Genomic DNA, 20,238 nt, shown 5'->3' with positions numbered 1-20,238 from the left:
ATAAACTCTTTATTTAAAGCATGCCAATAACAATGTTAGATCATTAAGTTTAAGGTTCCGGAATCAGCACTTACTTAGTTAAGCTGATTATACATGAAATCAAACTGTTACAAGGGCATAAGAAAACATAATTGCCGAAAGTTAAATCAAAATGGAATAAAACATTTTGACGCCTAGCGCCGATGAAAAGTGTTTTTCTAGCCTGAAACCAACTGATATATTAGCCAGGAACATAATCCAATCCTCTGAACAGCGTCTTTCGCCAGGAACACGAATATCCGCCTGCTGTCGACTCCATCTTACTCCAGACTACATGGGTAGAGTTTGTGATTTTTAGCATTTGCGATAAATGCGAATTATACCGAAACTTTGTCAGTGTATGTGCCTTCATCTTATATGACCCGTACGGGTGGTTTTTAGCGGTTTCGAATTCGCGATAAAATACGAAATTGGTTCAAAATGCGAAATTATACAATTTATGCGAAATAGATGCGAAACTCTCAGTTTTATACGAAATAAACATATACAGTATATTTGTAAAAACGATGCATTTTTTCTTAAAAATAAGATATAAATGTTGTTATTTATTTCAGGAGAAGTAATTATTACGGCTCCCATTGCGATCGTAAAGCGGTAACATGCTTTGACGGACACTTCCGTCTTGGTGCATGGAACATCTATAAGTTCAGTATCGCAGTTAGCTGGTCGGAGATATTTATTCTCTTTGCTTTGCAGCTTAACCGATTGATGTCAGATGATACCTGAAGCTATTTTCTCTGTGTAAATAGTAAAGGCCCGCTCCCACCTAGTGGAATGGAATAGAATCGAACCGAACAGAACTTGTTTTTAGCATGTGTTTAAATGGGAGATAGACATGGCGATCGCCACGAGTCGAATCGAATCGAACCGAACGGAACAGGATTCTCTGCCAAGAATATTTTTCGACTAGCGGAACGGAATCGAACAGAAATGTCAAGATTCGTGCAACTTCGTAGACGGTCGGGTTGAGTCGAGATCTTTAGGACGACCATTTGGCGGCAAGCCGGCAAATGTGCTACAGCTTCAGCTGGAGAGTCAGCTGTTTCTTGGACACGGTCGGAAATGTTCTGTTTTGTGATCGTTTATTTAACTTATTAGTACTAGACACGAAAAAACGTATTAGTTTAGTTCAAAAATATAATTTCCTCTAATACAAGATCCACGAGCATTACTGCAACAACGTAAAAAACAATGCCTGGGAGGATATAAGCAAGGCTATGGAAAACCAAACTTATTAGAATATTCAATTTTGTGGTAGGTTACTGTAGTCAGTATACAATTTATTTCATAATTTTTGTTGACTTCATCACAAAACATGTTATGTTGGAGTCCACATACAGTATATCAGTACGATAATTGACATCACATCTCACATAGGATGTATCTTTAAGTGTTTATTATATTTTCAGCGAACGATTTCGTAAGTGGCATTCCCTAGGTTTCAAACTGTCGTATGTGTGCTGTGCGGTTAGGATTGTGTAGGTGTGAGTTTTCATTCGGGAGATAGTGAGTTCGAAACCTACTGTCGGCAGCCCTGAAGATGGTTTTCCGTGGTTTCCCCATTTACACACCAGGCAAATGCTGGGTCTGTACCTTAATTAAGGCCACGGTCCTAGCCCTTTCCTATCCCATCGTCGCCATAAAACCTATCTGTGTCGGTGCGACGTAAAGCAAATTGTAAAAAAATAATAAAAAGGAATGTTGAGGCTACCTCGATTAATGATTTCATTCTCCCACGGGACGCAATCTACTGCGTTAAAGTAGTTATAAAAATGATCACGGCCTCCCATTGCATCTGATGTAGCATTTTCTCCTGTAAAATTGAACTTTTCTGTTAAATTCTACTATCTTAAATAGTTGTTGAAATTGCAATACAATAACTCTGAAGTAGGCCTACCGTCGAAACTTAGCTTCATCGCGCATTCAACATTCAAGGAAGTTTGAATACTCTCCTTTTGGCTATCTTGTTAATCTCATGCACCCAGAAACTTCTCCGATCTCTCATAATTTTCTACCTCCTCACACCTTCTGTCAGACCGTCCATTGCAAGCCTGTGAAGTTTCCCGTAGAATCCCGTTCGATTCTATTCCGCTAGATGTGAGTTACTGCCATTATGCTGTGTGCGTGAAAAAGACGTTATCGCGCTGCAATCTGTTATCTGTCTCCTTGAAATATCACACACCAGTACGTTGTATCTTCTGGTATGAAATGTTTGTACTCTTCTGAGGAGGAGTAGTTATTAGCAAGGATTGCCAAGGTTCAAACCCTTATTGCTCAAGACTCCTATCGCACTCACTTCATTACTGGTCGCCAATATTATGCAAGTTGCCTCCGGTCTCTCCTTCGTCAATATGAGCGACGTATCATCGAACCATAGACAGCTTTGTTAATGACGCATGCTCGTGCCGAACTGGTACTGCTTTCGCCTAGCCTTTTCTACCAGTTGTATGGATGAAACAATTCATTTAAACTGTAAGCGGCTGCATAACTCACTAACAAAATATAAAACCGTAATAAATCTCATTGATAAAACAATATTCCTGAGTTAAAAATAGGCTGCCCACGGCGGGCAGGTTCGAACCCGCATTTTTGCAGTCTGCACTCCGTTGACTTAACCGTTGCGCTATCAGCACAACGTAATACAACCTCTCACGAATTTACTCACAAACATTCGTATATGTAGGCCTATATACTGTTACTTTTATTTTCTTTTCTTTAAGGATTTGGTTCATTACCGTCTTAAAATACACGGAAGCAGAGTGAATCGGCACGTACACTAATGTGTTGGAGAAAGTACCGCTGCCATTTTTAATTGGCAAAAGCCAAAGGTTCATGCGCGCAAGGCAACCATTTCATCTGGAAAATCTTGAAAATACATATATTTCCGTTGACTTTTCAAGAAATGCAAGATTTTTGAGACGATTTGGAAGACTGAATGAATATATATATAGAATATTGTTAAAAAACGGATATGTTGAACACAAATGTAAAACCACATATCACCCCTTTTCACCCCTTTGAAATCGGAATTTTAAAATTTCTTTTAAAATAGTATTTATGATATATGAAAATAAATATGTGAATGAATATAAGTGCCTACAATATTTTTCACAGAAATGGAGAAAATCAACAAAAAAGTAAAATCACCTTTCAACCCTTTTCACCCTTTAAAAGAGGAATTTTAAAAAATCCTTTCTTAGTGCGCATCTAGGCTACGGTAGGAATATGTCCTCAAATTTTCATGCAATTATCTCCAGTAGATTTTGCTGTGCGTTGATTATCAGTCAGTCAGGACATCTTGCTTTATATATATAGATGCAAGAAATATGCACAGATGATGTCGCTAAACAACTCCTTATCTCCCCTTTTGGGAATCTGTTCTTCAGTATTACTGGAACTGCGGCCTGGAACGTCATGCTGTTTGGCGTAAGTCAGAGGAAAAGTTGTTCCTAGAAAGTTTCTCAGAATGTGGCAGGTGCTCAGGAGGGTATCTTTCTGTAGTTCGACGTATGTGTGATGATGCAGGTTTAATGCGGCCAGAGAGCTGTGCAACCCTTCTGGAATAACACCGGTACATGATATTACTGTTGGAACTGTCGTGGCTGATTCTAGTTTCCACAGGCATTGTATTTCTATTGCCAGTTCTGTGGATTTTAATATCCTTGTGGCTATTTTTTATTTATCGACTCTTCCGCTTGGCTAACGGCCGAGATAAGATCTGCTATGGCCAGTCGTGACAAACTCTACAGACAATACAGACAGACGCATGACACAGATGATTCCCAGCAATACAAGATTCTGAGAAACAGAACCAAACAGTTAATTAGGAATGCTAAATATAAATACTTTCAGGAACTGATGAACAATAACAGCCCGAGACAAAAATGGAATAAATTACGCACGTTAGGTATAGGTAAAGCCGTAGAGCAACATGTGCCAAGCATATCGCTAGATGTTTTAAATGATCATTTCGCACGGCCAAGAATAGCCTCTACCTCCTTCCCAGAAAATTCACTACCCTTGTTACAAGAGCAGCCTGTGTATGAGCAATTCTCTTTTAGAAATGTCAGCTCGAATGAAGTTAAACGTGTGATATACGCTATAACATCTAATGCCACAGGTAATGATGACATTCCTATATCGCTTATTAAGGATATCTTAGGAGCTGTTCTGCCAATACTAACTCATATATTTAACTACTGCCTGACAAACGGAGTTTTCCCAGAGGTTTGGAAAGATGCACTAATTAGACCCATCCCGAAGAGCTCCAAGTTGGATTCTCCTTCAGATTATCGTCCAGTATCCATTCTACCACCCTTATCCAAGGTGCTTGAACGTCTAGTTCATACACAGGTTACTGAATACCTTACCATGCATTCCCTCTTGAATCCCTTTCAATCCGGCTTCAGGAAAGGACATAGCACTGCGACAGCTTTACTACGAGTGACAGATGATATCAGACGTGCAATGGACCAACGGGACGTGACTGTATTGACATTATTAGATCTCAGTAGTGCCTTCGACACTGTTAATCCTCAGTTACTACTGAAATTTTAACAGTGTATCACTTCGTTTCTTTTTATGTTATCTTGAAAATCGCCGGCAACGTGTAACGGTTGGAAATTTGAGTTCAGGATGGCAAAGAAAGACCCTCGGCGTCCCTCAGGGGTCGGTTCTCGGACCACTGCTATTTATCATCCAAATTAATGATATATCAAAAGCTCTTAAATTCTGCAAATTGCAAGTGTACGCGGATGATATACAGATTTACTATCATTCAAAACCGAGTGATATTGATACTGCAATTACTAAAATAAATTCTGACCTGCAACATCTTAGTGACTATGCAAATAAAAACAGTTTATTAATGAATCCAAATAAGACTCAAGTTATTATTATCGGTACCAGTAAAAACCTTTATTCCCTCAAGCAACAGAACATCCCCCCAATAATTTTAAACAATAAAATCATACCCTACTCTACTTCAGTGACCAACTTAGGAATTATCATGACTGAGACTCTAAACTGGACTCAACAGGTGATAAGCACATGCAATAAAGTACATAAAAGCTTATATCCCCTGAAACGGTTCGCTAATATATTCTCTGTTCGACTTAAAGTACAAATAATTCGCTCTCTTATACTACCTATATTTGACTGCTGTGACACTGTGTTGACTGGAATAACCTGGGACAGTAACAAGAAACTGGACCGGAGCCTGAACAGCTGCATAAGATATATCTTTAATCTGCGATATGATGCTCATATATCACCTTATTATAAGGAGCTGTCGTGGCTTCGAGTGCACCAGCGCCGTGAACTTCACATGCTATCGCTTCTGCACAAAGTTCTTTCCACTAATACTCCCGACTATCTGTCTTCATCTTTTTCTTACCTCTCGTCCTATCATGAACACAATACAAGATCTGGTTCCTCTCTTGCCGTACCTATAAACCGCACTGCTGTGTACAACCGCTCCTTCATAATCTCCATGTCTAGGTCATGGAATTCGCTACCTGCGAACATTAGAGAAAATCCTTCTCATCGCAAGTTTTAAGTGGCTTGCCGGGAGCATTTGCTGGGTAGATCCCGCTGACTTGCTGGATAATTGTTGAGTGAATGAAGGAATGAATGGGATGAATGAATGGATTACCGCAGTTACATAATTTAAGTGTACGTTATTTTGTATATTTTAAAATGAAGGATTCTTTCATTATTATTATTATTATTATTATTATTATTATTATTATTATTATTATTATTATTATTATTATTATTGCTATTAGTATTATTTGTTTTATTTGTATTCGAAATTATAAGTTATGTATATGTATACTCATCTAGTGGTTAAGTGTAAGAGAGGGCCTTGAGCCCTAACTTCGCCACCAATAAAGGCATTATCTATCTATCTATCTATCTATCTATCTCCCGGATGCGAGCTCACAGCTGCGCGCCTCTAACCGCACGGGGAATTCGCTCGGTGGTATGTGGTTTTCAGGGGGCTCTCCACTGAGTTTTCCACACTGAACAAACACGCAAACAACCCCAACACATATACACATTCCCCATAAAAAACTATAAACCTATATAATTAAACACACAATAACACCTGCAATGGCAAAATATTCACCAACTCAAACACTTGGTGTGAGCGCGCAAAAACGTAACTTCTTAATGCTACCAAAATCATTGAAATAAAAGCAGCAACGTCGTAATGCAAAATTACATGTTATATTGACATTTATAAACTAGAGATTTTTAATTAAAGAAAATCACAATATCATGTCCTTATTTTGACAACATACAACGTACAATTTTTATAGTTCATCGATTTACAAATGTGGCTATGGAATAGGAAAGTTGGTGGTATTCTATCCTCTTTGGTATTAAAAGACCTGGCGGGAACAGCTCTACAGCATTTTGTGTACCCGTTTGCTTTGAGCGATCCCCTCTTAAATACTACCGCTGAGTCAAGAGGGTGCCAGCTGCCACGTTCTCATATCGGTCGTAATGCAAGTGTGACTAGTGCTAGGGCTGCCTCTCTGTGGTCGAACGAAGAATCCCTGTGAAGTGATGTCTTGGCTGTTGTTTCCACAGCCTGTCGGAACACATTCTCTTTGTATCGAAAAAGTTGGGCACGCATGCGCAAAAGGCAGAGTTCCTGGTTTCTGGCTAAAAGCTTAGCTCTCGCTGAGCTGTGAACACACAGCACTCGGCGTGCAGCGCACCAGTAGTTACCTGGTTGTGAGGGGAGTTGAATAATTTCTTATTCTTTTGCTGACGCCTTTTCCAATGCACTGTATTTGATTGTAGATAATATTTTTCCAATAGGCAATGTGCTGCAGCACTTCAGCACATAAGGTACGGCCGCCACACAGGACATGACCATCAATGATGGACACTTCAAACCACCTCTCTACACTACTTTGGGATACATCACCATTTCCCTGTCACTATCCACAAGCAATTTCTTTTCAGCCTGCAAGATTTTAATGCAGACATCACACTTTTTAAATTATATTTTAATCACTTGCAAACTGGTGTAGCTGGCAACGCAGACTAAAATCCATTGTGTTTCAAGGGGAACTCTGATATGAACTACTTCTTCTAATGCAAGCTCTAACCCATCTGAATTATCAATAATTCTATCATGGCTATTGATATAAACATTATGAGCAAAGTCTTTCAAAGTAAATTCACGAAGTTTTGCAGACCTCATCTTTAATACACCTAACAATCTGATCTTTCTTTCAGACTCAAGAATTCATTCCACAGAGGCATTAGAAGTGCAACCACTCAATCTCCTGTAGAGACCAAATCTTCTCTCTGAACTGTCTGTCTGCAATTTTGTAGTAAACACATAAGACCAGTGGTAATTATTGAAAACACATTATGGTAAGTATGTGTATCAAAGTAGTGTATGTTTCACTTGTCAATCTTCCTTCTGCTTATGACATGTGCCTAAGTGCATATATGTTTTAAACATGTAAGGAATGAAAGGTTCATGTTACCAGGATCAGTAATTGGACTAGCATCTTCATTCCTAGTATATGTATCTTTCATGGGATGCTGTACGTTACAGACTGACCACCAGTTTTGAATTAATTTTAGGAAATGGATTGTGCCATCAGAAACATCCACACCTTGAGCTTTAAGCAAATACAAATCAGCAACATTCTTACGATCAAAGACTTTACTGCTAATGATACATTCTGTCCCTATTGTTGTTGGATACAGAGCCATCCTAGATAAATTTGAAGCCATTTTTAGTAACAATTTCTTCTCCGAACGAAACAGCTCTTTATGATCTGAAAATTTGGCCTGAGTAGTTATAATTTACAGACTGGCTCTGTACCAACACCAACACTGACCACATCACTTAAAACATCAACTGTCTTATCAAAGTTTGGTATAATAAGAGAATGTCACTGCCCAAATTATTAGTTCTGGAGAGTATCTTATTTGATTAATTACAGAGAGCTGTAACTGTTCCGGGACAAATTTTATTTTACCAATTCTCTCTGCATTAAACTCGTAGTCTAACTCAAGTGCATTTTTCAAAAGGTTCATAGAAAGAATCATCAGAATAACTGGTGAAATGACTTAGCAAAGTGTAAAACTTCGTCCATCTGTCATATTTCCGGTCTTCACAAGCACTAAAATGCTCTGTAGACAAACACACATTTTTGTGAAACATTTGAACTGCAAATGAACTTGAAACTTTAAATCTCAATGTTGCAACCGTAATACATGACTCATCATCCACCTTCACAAACAATGCATAATCTTCCTTCACTATTCCATTGAATGGTTCAACGAATTTCTTCTGAACTTCACAGATGAAGGAGTTAAAATCTGTAAAATTGTCACATTCACACCACTTAACGAAATAACGTCTAAATACTAAAAACACCACAACACATAAAAATATCTAGATAACCGATAAAAGGACACTGCAACACTATTTAACACATACAAATGTTCGGTGGAAAACAAACCAAAACCAAACCCCATGGCAATACAACCCATGAAGGGCCTTGGCCTACCAAGCGACCGCTGCTCAGCCCGAAGGCCTGCAGATTGCGAGCTGTCGTGTGGTCAGCACAACGAATCCTCTCGGCCGTTATTCTTGGCTTTCAAGACCCATTTGGTGGAAAAAAAAATCGCGAATTCCAGTAGAAAGATAACCTCAACCAACCACACACGTGAGAGGTACAAACCGAACTGAATGTAAACACGCCCGACACGCCGTCTACACGTGGCCAAATGTGACAGCCATTTTGTCACGTATCTATATATGCATTCCGGTCTGATAATATTGTAGTTGGTCTGGGTTCATACGTGAAGAGAAATTGACAATGCTTTCCAACATACGATACGTCTAAGACGCCAAAATTTGATTGTTTGAGATGATATACGACGTGAGGAGGCTGGGTGGTGCGCATACGGACGTAGAAGTATCGCACGGTTGAATTTACTGAAGAGTGTTTCTTATTCCTAAAATAAGGAGCAACATAATAAATATAAGGGATCCTTCCAACTCCTTGGCTGAATGGTCAGCGTTCAGGCCTTCAATTCGGAGGGTCCCGGCTTCCAATACCGGCAGGGTCACGATTGTAACTGCTTCTGGCTCGAGGACTGTGTGTCCCAACACTCTCCTCTTCATATTTATGCAACACTACCAACACGCAATAGTGATTACATCCCATCACGTAGGCTTGGTGTCGGGATGAACATCAGATCGTAAAACAGAGTCAAATCCACATGTGAGACACATCTTGCACCCACTACCCCAATGCTGTGGGAAAAGCGGTAAAATATAACAGACCCATGTCATGGCTGCAATTTACTTATATTAAATTATCGACAAGAAGCAGAAACTTGTAAAGAGAATACACGATTATGTAACATACGTCGCGCGCTGTTGGTAAGATCTCAAAACTGACCCTCTTCCTTTCTCCTTACCAGGATGACGATGAAGTGTTGTAACTGCACGTAAAGTATTTTATAATTATTCAAGTTAGTTCACCTACGTAGATTACTAAGTACTGTTCATTTGCTAGTTAACATTTCATGAAGTTCATATTTTCTCGTTGTCAGAACGTCGAACATTTTCTTTAGTAAATTGGACTTAGCTATGAAGCATGGTTCATTTACCACGACGCCATCAAGAAACACTGTTTCTCTTGCATTCCGAGACGGAAGTGCGCAGTGTCGCATCGAATGTTACGAAACAGTCAGCGGTGACATTTAGCCCATATTTACTGTTAAAACTGTATTTAAATATACAAGAGGCGGAATAATTCCGGCTTATCGCATTCTATGTTGTACATATATAATTACGATATAAAACTAGCAATAATTCTTCTTCTTCTACAATTTCCTCATCGCATGTCCGCTGTCATCACGGCGATCGACTCTTGTTCCCAGCAAGTCGGAAAAGTGTGGTGGAACGAAGCCCACAACATTCTCGTAGATTATGTACGCACGATTTTCTCCTTTTTGCCCTACTCCTCTTTCCTTAAATGTCATCTATAAGATAAACTGCAGGAGGTCACTTATTCATTTGAGCCAGTCCCATAATACAGTAAAAATTACAAGAAAGATGATACATATTAGAGTGGTGCTGCCTAGTACCAGATACTAGCACTAGTATCAGAGGGATGTTTTTCTTTACGTTGTCCTTGGACCTCCCAATTCACTTTAAAGACTTCCATGTCGTCCAGGACTCTTCGTAGTAACAGAGAAGCTTCTGTTCAAGTTTCTCAAGTTCCAAGCGATCTAGGAATGTGCGGTTCCTGGTTCAAACATGGTTTCATTTGGATCTGCAAGTAGACAAGTTGATGTCTATGGAGAGGGCGAACTGTACGTCTCCACATTCGCGGCTACTTCACGTCGAGTGTCAGGTGGAGCTATTAGTTTTAGTTGGTTGGTTTTAGATACCCTGTGATCAGTCAGTAAGCTTCTACGAGTGCAACGTAGAACTTCTTGGCATGTACAGATTTATACCATAGGGCTGTGGCACTCTTTCTGGATGAGCGGCCCAATCTGATCATGTCAAAGCATTGTGAGAGGACTTTTACCTCGGTGTTGGAGCAGTGATAAGTGCAAAGCTTGACCTCAGATACTTAGGCGTATCACTGTGTTCCAGTACATTTCCCAATCACTTCACCTGCAACTTTCAGTATTCCCCACGTGAAAAGCATATGTCTGGTTCTTTGATGGATTTGGTTTGAAATTATTATTCCCTAAACGTATAAACCACCACATTACCCCACAATTTCCAATGACATGACCAAAGTACTCTACTTTCTGATATTGTACGTGACCTCCAGCTCGGAGTACTGTAGCCCCACATCTCGAAGGATGGTGTGCAGGCGTCAGCAACATAAAGTAAACCGGGTGAGTTAGTAATGCGGTTATGGGCGCGCGCTGTGAGCTTGCATCCGGGAGGTAGTGGGTTCGAACTCCACTGTCGGCAGCCCTGAATATGGTTTTCTGTAGATTCCCATTGTTACATGGGGCAAATGCTGGGGCTGTACCTTACGAAGGCCACTGCCGATTCCTTCCCACACACAGGCCTTCCCTATCCCATCGTCGCCATAACACCTATCTGTGTCGGTGCGACGTAAAGCAAATAGCAAAACCACCTTAAAATAAGACAGGACATACACAACACTGAAGTAAACAGGAACAGAGAAAATGAAGTGACACGGGATTTAAATCATTATCTTGAATGCAGTCCTTGGGAACTAGTTTCAACAGGACTGCTCATGCTGTGATGAAGTACGCAGGCGAGAGACCTAAAGCACTGCACATGCTCCAGTGATGTGTCAGGTACAGTCAACTTTATGGGTTGAATGGCATGTTTTCTTACGGTCACTAAGTTAGTATTTTTCGTGTTTAAACCCAGAACTTTTTTTGACCAATCAATTTGCCAATATCTGTGGATTTTCATCACTTACTGCAAACAGAAAAGTATCATATGCATATTGCGGATTATTTATTTATTTATTTATTTATTTATTTATTTACTTATTTATTTATTTATTACGATTTATTACGATTCAATGGGATGGGTTTAAAGCAATTGTTGAGGAATGTGAAAATAGGTTTCTACCTTTAAAGGTGGTAAGGAATGGTAAAGATCCCCTATATTATAACAGGGAAGCAAAGAGACTAAGGAGGAGGTAAAGGTTGGAAAGAAATAGAGTAAGTAATGGCTGTGGAAGTGAGGAGAAATTGAAGGAACACTACTAGGAAATTGAATCCAGCAAAGAAGTCAGCTAAGGATAACATGATGGCAAGCATAATTGGAGGCCATACTAATTTTAGTGAAAAATGGAAGAATATGTATAGGTACTTTAAGGCAGAAACCGGTTCCAAGAAAAATATTCCAGGAATCATTAATGAACAAGGGGAGTGTGTATGCGAGGATCTTCAAAAGGCAGAAGTATTCAGTCAACAGTATGTAAGGATTGTTGGTTACAAGGATAATGCCCAGATAGAGGAGGTGACTAATACTAAAGAAGTATTAAAATTACCTATGACAGCAGTGACATTTACAGTAAGATACAAAAGTTGAAAACTAGAAAAGCAGCTGGAATTGATAAGGTTTCGGGGGATATACTAAAGACAATGGGTTGGGATATAGTACCATATCTGAAGTACGTACATGATTATTGTTTGCATGAAGGAACTTTACAAAATGAATGGAGAGTTGCTGTATTAACCCCTGTACATAATGGAAAGATAGACATAAAGCAGAAAATTACAGGTCAGTCAGTTTGACATGCATTGTATGTAAGCTTTGGGAAAGCATTTTTTCTAATTATATTAGACATGTTTGCAAAATTAATAACTGGTTTGATTGAATTTTGGAATTTAATAGGGTAGATCATGGGAGACTATTGGCAAAAATGAGTGCAATTGGACTTGATAAAAGAGTGACTGAATGGGTGGATCTGTTTCTAGAAAATAGAACTCAGAGAATTAGAGTAGGTGAAATTTTATCTGTCCTTGTAAAAATTAAGAGGGGAATTCCTCAAGGCAGTATTATTGGACTTTTATGTTTTCTTGTATATATCAATGATATGTGTGAAGAAGTTGAATCAGAGATAAGGCTTTTCGAAGATGACGTTATTCTGTACAGAGTAATAAATAAGTGAGCAATTGCAAAATGACCTCGATAATGTTGTGAGGTGGACAGTAGGGAGTGTATGATGATAAACGGGGATAAAAGTCAGGTTGTGAGTTTCACAAATAGGAAAAGTACTCTCAGTTTTAATTACTGCGTTGATGGGGTGAAAGTTCCCTTTGGGGATTATTGTAAATACCTAGGTATTAATATAAGGAAAGATCTTCATTTGGGTAATCACATAAATGGAGTTGTAAATAAAGGGTACAGGACTCTGCACATGGTTATGAGAGTATTTAGGGGCTGTAGTAAGGATGTAGAGGAGAGAGCATATTTGTCTCTTGTGAGACCCCAACTAGAGTAGATTACTTGATTCAGGAACTGGAAAAAATCCAAAGAAAAGCACCTCGATTTGATCTGGGCGATTTCCGATAAAAGAGTAGCGTAACAAAAATGTTGCAAAGTTTGGGCTGGGAAGACTTGGGAGAAAGGAGACGAGCTGCTCGTCTAAGTGGTATGTTCCGAGCTGTCAGTGGAGAGATGGCGTGGGACGACGTCAGTGGACGAATAATTTTGGATGGTGTCTTTAAAGGTAGGAAAGATCACAATATTGTAACAGTAAATGTGGTACCACGGTAGACATGAGACGCAGGGCGTGTACCATTCGTTGAAGTGCGTACAGAGGGAGAGGGTTTGTTTAGAAATAAATCTTAAAATTTTTCCTCTGAGTTTATTAACAAATTCAAAGTCATGTCACCTCTGTACAGCAGATACAGTAGAAAATGTTCCTCGTCCTAGGGCTGGCGATGTCCTTGGATTCCGGCAGCTCCTGCTTTTCCCATACCAGTGAATCACCATTCCTCCCCCGATGGAAGTTCTAGAAGATCCATCCGACGTCTTGAAGATCCATACGGTGCTGATGAAGCGCGCTGAGGTAGTCCTCGTAGACGATGAACGTGAATGAATTTCGTTAAGCCTTCGGGCGAGTTAATGCAAAGACTGCTTCTGCACAGATGAGAGGAAAGTTTATCAATGGTTTTAACAAGGTTCAAACACGAAAAAAAGGTATCTTTGAGAGTTTATCACACGGTGAAATGTCACTAAATTTTGTGCCGTGTTAAATGAAAATAAGGCCACTAGACTCGAATGAGAATGTAAGTTTAATACTCATAAAAATAAAAGTCCACTCGAAACTTATCGTCGAATTTTAACAGAGTCACTTGAAGTTTGTGGCACTTGGCATAATGTTAAGTAATGTCGCACGACTTAGTTCTTAGTTTGAATCATTGTTCAAATTAATTTAATTGGATACGAAAATAAAGATGTTTCACTCGTGAATTCGAACTCATTCACGTATTGATAATAACATGAAATTAAAAGACGAAATTAATCATGTATTGACAGTCCTCGGTTCGACTGTTCGTAAAATCGAAACGCACAACTGAATGTTCGTAGAATTGAAACGTGCTGTTTAGTATAATTGAAATGCACAGTTCACATATGCACAGTTTACAGTTCATGACCTAAAGTTCATGAAATGGTAAATTAGTGACGTAGTCATGCTTGCAATCGAGTAAATCTGGATTAAAACACAGTCTCATAAACTTGAAGTATTTAGTACTCTGTAAGGAGCAAACTGTTCTAAGTCCTGTCCATAACATTAAACTTCAAATTACGAGCACTCGAAAACATTCGCAAGTCTTAGACACTCGTGTAGAATAAACAGTCACTTGATAATGTTCAGACGAAGCACAATTTATATCACGTCCCGTCGGAGTAAAAGTTTATCACTCACAGTATAAAGAAATCCGTACAAGTCCATATTCGACGCGATTGGGTCAAAGTCTACGGACTCGAAGATTGATAGCCGCTTCACGCTAGATCACGGTCCTCGCGAACCGACTGTATGAATTCCACTGGCTAGCGTGCACATACACACTCTGGCCACACAATGCTCTGCTGAGCGAAGCAGTACTGTATTTATATTTGATCCGGGCCTCCACATCTCGTTCCATAACTTCATCGCCTCATGTCAGATTTACGTGAAACTCTGCAGGAACGTAGATAAGGGATCGGGTTACACGATGATATTGTTAAATTTGTTTAATTATTATTATGGGGAAATTTTTTACCCGTAGAAACTCGAAGAACATTCCACATCAGTCTAGGCTCTGTGTTGTAGTGAGGCATGCTGTGACGTTACCCGCTCTCTACGTCACACGCACACAGCTATTGCTCGCCATCCAGTCAGTCTTTCGTAGCCGGCCCGGAGCGTAACGCGTAAGTTTTTAAAATTTCTATTGCGGGGACTTAGTTTTCTACCGCCGTTACCGGTACATCTCCCCCTCCTCCTGGGGAAAAGAAAATTCGATAGGATTTTCTTTTAATGATCTCTCCTGAAATATTTCTTTAGGTTGGCTGCATTGTAAATGCCCTCGATGCTTCCATCCAGCTTATTAATTTTGTATGCCCCGGTTTCGAGAACCTCTGCAATTCTATATGGTCTTACATAAAGTGGGCAAAAGTTTGCATAAATGCGAAGTTCGGGGTGCGAAACAGCTGGTTTTCTTATCAATGGCCAGGGAGTTTAGATACGGAGTGACACATTTAGAAATGATACCATTATTCCCCATCTCTTTAATCACCGTCCTGGCTTCCTCTCGGTACTTCTCAGGAACTGGATAAGGCCGTTTTTTATAAGGAGAGGTGTCCTTAACATTCAATTGGTACTCAAAATCTCTAATAACGCCGAGATTGTCATCAAAAACCACTGGAAATTTCTCAAATATTTGTCGAGTTGCCTCTGCCATGCGGGAATCGAACTCTGGGCTTTCAGCCGCACTGGTGAGAAATATGAAGTGATCACGACCTTCGTCGAACACATCCTCAATAATGGGCACTTCCTGGCCCTCGACGGGTACCTCTTGACCGGGTCTACCCTCTTCGCAATCTATTTCATCGGCAGGCAGAGCATCGCTCATGTTGCCTCCGGTTTCTATGAATGGGGTACCCAGACCTATCAACTATCGAATTTGCATGTATCAACTCTCGTACTAAACTTCTGCAGGTAGATTGTGCTGCTATCTTAGCATAACTAAGACGCATGAACTTAAAGTACAAAGAATAGCTATGTTTCAAAGCGTGTACACATTTCCTATCGATTTTGCAAGCATCGACTCTCGTACTAAACTTCTTCCGCTAGATTGTGCTGCTAACTTAGCATGTCCTCAAGGTACAAAGAATAGCCATGTTTCAAAGCGTGTACACATTACCTATCGATTTTGCATGCATCAAATATCGTACTAAATTTCTTCCGCTAGATTGTGCTGCTATCTTAGCATAACCTATACCCATGAACTTAAAGTACAATGAATAGTCATGTTTCAAAGCATGTACGCATCAACTATCGATTTTGCATGTATCGACTCTCGTACAAAACTTCTTCAGGTAGATTGTGCTGCTATCTTAGCATAACTAAAACGCATGAACTTAAAGTACAAATAATAGCTATGTTTCAAAGCGTGTATATATCACCTATCGATTTTGCATTCATCGGCTCTCGTACTAAACTTCTTACGCTAGACTGTGCTGCTATCTTAGCCTAACCTATACGCATGAACTTAAAGTACGAAGAATAGTCATGTTTCAAAGCGTGTACGCATCAACTATCGATTTTGCATGTATCGACTCTCGTACAAAACTTCTTCAGGTAGATTGTGCTGCTATCTTAGCATAACTAAGACGCATGAACTTAAAGTACAAAGAATAGCCTTGTTTCAAAGCGTGTACACATTACCTAATGATTTTGTATGAAACGACTAAAATTTTTCCACTAGATTGTGCTAAAATCGTGTAAGTGTGCTGCTATCTTAGCATAACCTATCGATTTTACATGCATCGACTATCGTACTAGACTTCTTCCGCTAGAGCATGTAGCAATCGCTTTTGTGTATCCCTAACCCATGTGCACGAACTTAAAGCACAAAGAAGAGCTATGTTCTAAAGCGTGTACACATCACCTATCGATAATGTATGTATCGAATATCGTACTAAACTTCTCCTGCCAGAGCGTACGACTATCGCTTGTGTGTGCACGAACTTAAAGCGTAAAGAATAGCAATGTATAAAAATCTTGTAAACAAAGCAGCAGCATTACGTATAGTCAAGTTTAAATGCGTGTACACATCATGTATCCATGATGCACACGGTACTAAACATATTCCATTAGAACGTACAAAGTTCGCATGTGTTTGTGCTGCTATCTTAGCATAGCCTATGTGCACGAACTTAAAGCATAAAAAATAGTTATGTGTAAGTGAACATAGCAGAATGTTTACTACGTAGGTGTAGACATTGAACTTTGCATGCTGAGGCAGCATACTACGTGACCGTGACGTCACGACCACGTGCTCTTGTTTGGTAAACATAGCCACGTGCTTTTTTGACAGCTGTCTTCTTGACGAACCCTAACCTCACTTTGAAGGACAATAGAGCGTCGCTAACCTCACTGCTACCATCTTTACGGCGGTAAACCTCAAGGCTACCACCTTATGCATGTTATAGCGCGGAATTTAAAATCCAACAACGGAACATTGTTAACCTCACTCTTGTCATCTTTACGGCAGTATACCTCAAGGCTGCCACCTTATGCATGTTGTAGCGCGGAATTTATAATCCAACAACAGAACATTGCTAAACTCTCTGCTATCATCTTGAAAAGTTCAGTGTTCCAAAAACGTAACTCATCGCACCTCGGGGATTTTCCATTCCTTGTTCTGAACATGAAACCATTTACAAATAAAGATTAATTTTCTACACTTAACAAAGTACAAGCGTTCTTGCTGATAGCGATCGATGAGGTTGTTGCTCCTTCAGCCCTTTAGCCCATTAGCCCTTTAGCCCTTTTGCCCATTAGCCCATTAGCCCCTTAGCCCTACAAGGAATGTGCGGTAAGGAGGAGGAAGAGTCCTTTCATCCTTGAAACAATATGTTTCCGAACCGATATTTCATGTTACATATTTATGTAATAACTTGTTCAACAGCTAGGGACTTAAATGTAAGCAGAGTATTTCTTATAGCACTAGCGTTCTGTTTAATTTTACTTCCCGCATAAGCTACATGCTTGTAACCCATGCCAACAGATTGACTGATATTTCATGTTACATGTTTATGCGATAACTTGTTCGACTGATTTTCACACAAGACGAATGATGGAAGGTAAATAATTTGAAGTTATACTTTGGCTATATCGTTTACCGAGCGAGTTAGCTGCGCAGTATGGGTACAGTGTGTTTTTTGATTTTTACACTAGGCAAATCATTGAAGTTGTAGTTTTGTAATATTGCTTACTGAGCGAGTTAGCTACGCGATATGTGCACAGTGTGTTTCCATAGTTTTTGATTTTACACTAAGCAAATCATCAAAATTGTACTTTTGCTCTGAACACATCAAACAATGTTCTGATCATATGTTGAGGTTAACAACATCGATTACAGTGTTCGATTCTAGTCTTGTTATGTTTCATTCTGATCTTCTTAGAACAAGGGTACCCCCCTAACATGTTCTAAACACATGTTGTATTGAGTACAGTGTTCGATTCTAGTCTTGATCACTTATTTTGTGTTCTGAACACATCGATCAATGTTCTGATCACATGTTGTATCGAGTACAGTGTTCGATTCTAGTCATGATCACTTATTTTGTGTTCTGAACACATCAATCAATGTTCTGATCACATGTTGAAGTTAGCAACATCGATTACAGTGTTCTATTCTAGTCTTGTTATGAATCAATCTTATCTTCTTAGAACAAGGGTATCCCCTGACATGATGTATTGAGTACAGTGTTCGATTCTAGTCTTGATCACTTACTTTGTTTTCTGAACGCATCAATCAATGTTCTGATCACATGTCGTATCGAGTACAGCGTTTGATTCTACTCTTCTTATGTTTCGAAAGTCTAAACATGCATAATAATGTTATCGCTGCACACGCTTGCCTTCGCGATGCAGGTTTAAACTTGTTCGATATAAAGCTATGCCTTGACATAAGAGGCGGAGGAGGAGGTAGAGAAGGAGGAGGAGGAGGAGGAGGAGGAGGAGGAGAATGATAAGGCCTTAACAGCCTATGTATAGTCGCCATTGTTTAAAGATGATAGCTGTCAAAAGAATTTTTCAAATTATCCACCACCACATTTCAGGTAAAGAGGGTAGCAGGGTGCTCTGTTGATTAAGCAGATAGAATTTCAAATTGCCCTCCACCACAGGCATAACAGCAGCTGTTATCTTGCGCAGTAGCCTCTAAGCTAGCTTTCTTCATAAGAGTAGCTGCCATCTTGTGCGAGCACCCCTAGGCTGTCTCATAAGGAGCTATGTATAGCCACCATTTTGTGTCCGCCATCTTGCGTAAGCATCCCTAGGACGTCTCAAGCCATCTTGTGTCTCATAAGAGCAGCCACCATCTTGTAGAAATAGATAGCTGCCAATGCCAAAGGGCTTAAGTAAGAATCGAACCGTTGATCTCATCATTAGACTATGTTTTTTCTTGTTCCTGATACTACGAACCTACGTATTAGGCGGAAAAATTTTGCCCGTTTTGCTCTACGATGCACCGTTTTCGAGATATTTAACATTTTGCATTTAAGCCTCCAAATTTAATGAATCGAACCAGCACGGCACGTTATACTCTCTACCATAGTTAGTCCTGATCATGTTACGAAGACTCGCTTCAATACAAGCTAAAACAGAGCAAATGTCAAAGGGCCTAAGTAGGAACCGAACCGTTGATCCCATCATTAGACTGTAGTTTTCTTGTTCCTCATAGTGCGAACCTAGGTATTAGGCAGAAAAATCTTGTCCGTTTTGCATTTAAGCCCTAAATTTAATGAATCGAACTAGCACGACACGTTAGCCTCTAAGCTAAGAGTAGCAACCATCTTGCGCAAGCACCCTTAAAGCGTCTCATAAGGAGTTGTGTATAGCCGCCATCTTGTGTCCGCCATCTTGCGCAAGCATCCTTAGGGCGTCTCAAGCCATCTTGTGCAAGGACACTTAAACCGTCCCATAAGAGCAGTCGCTATCTTGAGCAAGCATCCCTAGGGCATCTCATAAGGAGCCATGTATAACTGCCATCTTGCGCAAGCATCCCAAGGGCGTCTGTGTATAGCAGCCATCTTGCGTAAGCACCCTTAAGGAGTCATGTCTAGCCACCATCTTATGCAATTAGCGTCGAGAGAGGGCTGCTGTAGAATTTCTCTTTATAAATTAGCCACCACCACATTTCAAAGGTATCTAGCTAAAGATGGCAGCACTACGGATGACAGGTGACGAAAGAGGGCAGCACGGTGCTCAAAGATGGCGGATGACAGCTGCACATGGCTTTGTTTCCAAACAAGAGCACGTGGAATTTGCCGCCACCACATTTCAAACTAAAGAGGGCAGCACTATGCTCTATAGATTAAAGATGGCGGATGGTAGCTGTCAAAAAAGCACGTGAGTTGGTTTCCAAACAAGAGCACGTGGAATTTTTCAATTTGCCGCCACCACATAGAGGGCAGCACGGCGC

The 20,238-nt window shown here is 39.9% G+C and overlaps 1 protein-coding gene across 1 annotated transcript in view; it reads right to left on the bottom strand.

The window, feature by feature from the left end:
* Window positions 1-1,054: 1,054 nt before the first annotated feature.
* Window positions 1,055-20,238, bottom strand: part of LOC137503248 (zinc finger protein 568-like) — a 66,713-nt gene continuing 47,529 nt past the window's right edge. The window contains exon 3 of the mRNA XM_068230788.1: window positions 1,055-1,139. Coding sequence (XP_068086889.1) covers window positions 1,055-1,139 — 85 coding nt within the window. The remainder of the gene's footprint in view (window positions 1,140-20,238) is intronic.

The sequence above is a fragment of the Anabrus simplex genome, chromosome X, assembly GCF_040414725.1.
Source record: "Anabrus simplex isolate iqAnaSimp1 chromosome X, ASM4041472v1, whole genome shotgun sequence".
Classification (NCBI taxonomy): domain Eukaryota; kingdom Metazoa; phylum Arthropoda; class Insecta; order Orthoptera; family Tettigoniidae; genus Anabrus; species Anabrus simplex.
This window is presented reverse-complemented; position numbering and strand designations above follow the sequence as displayed.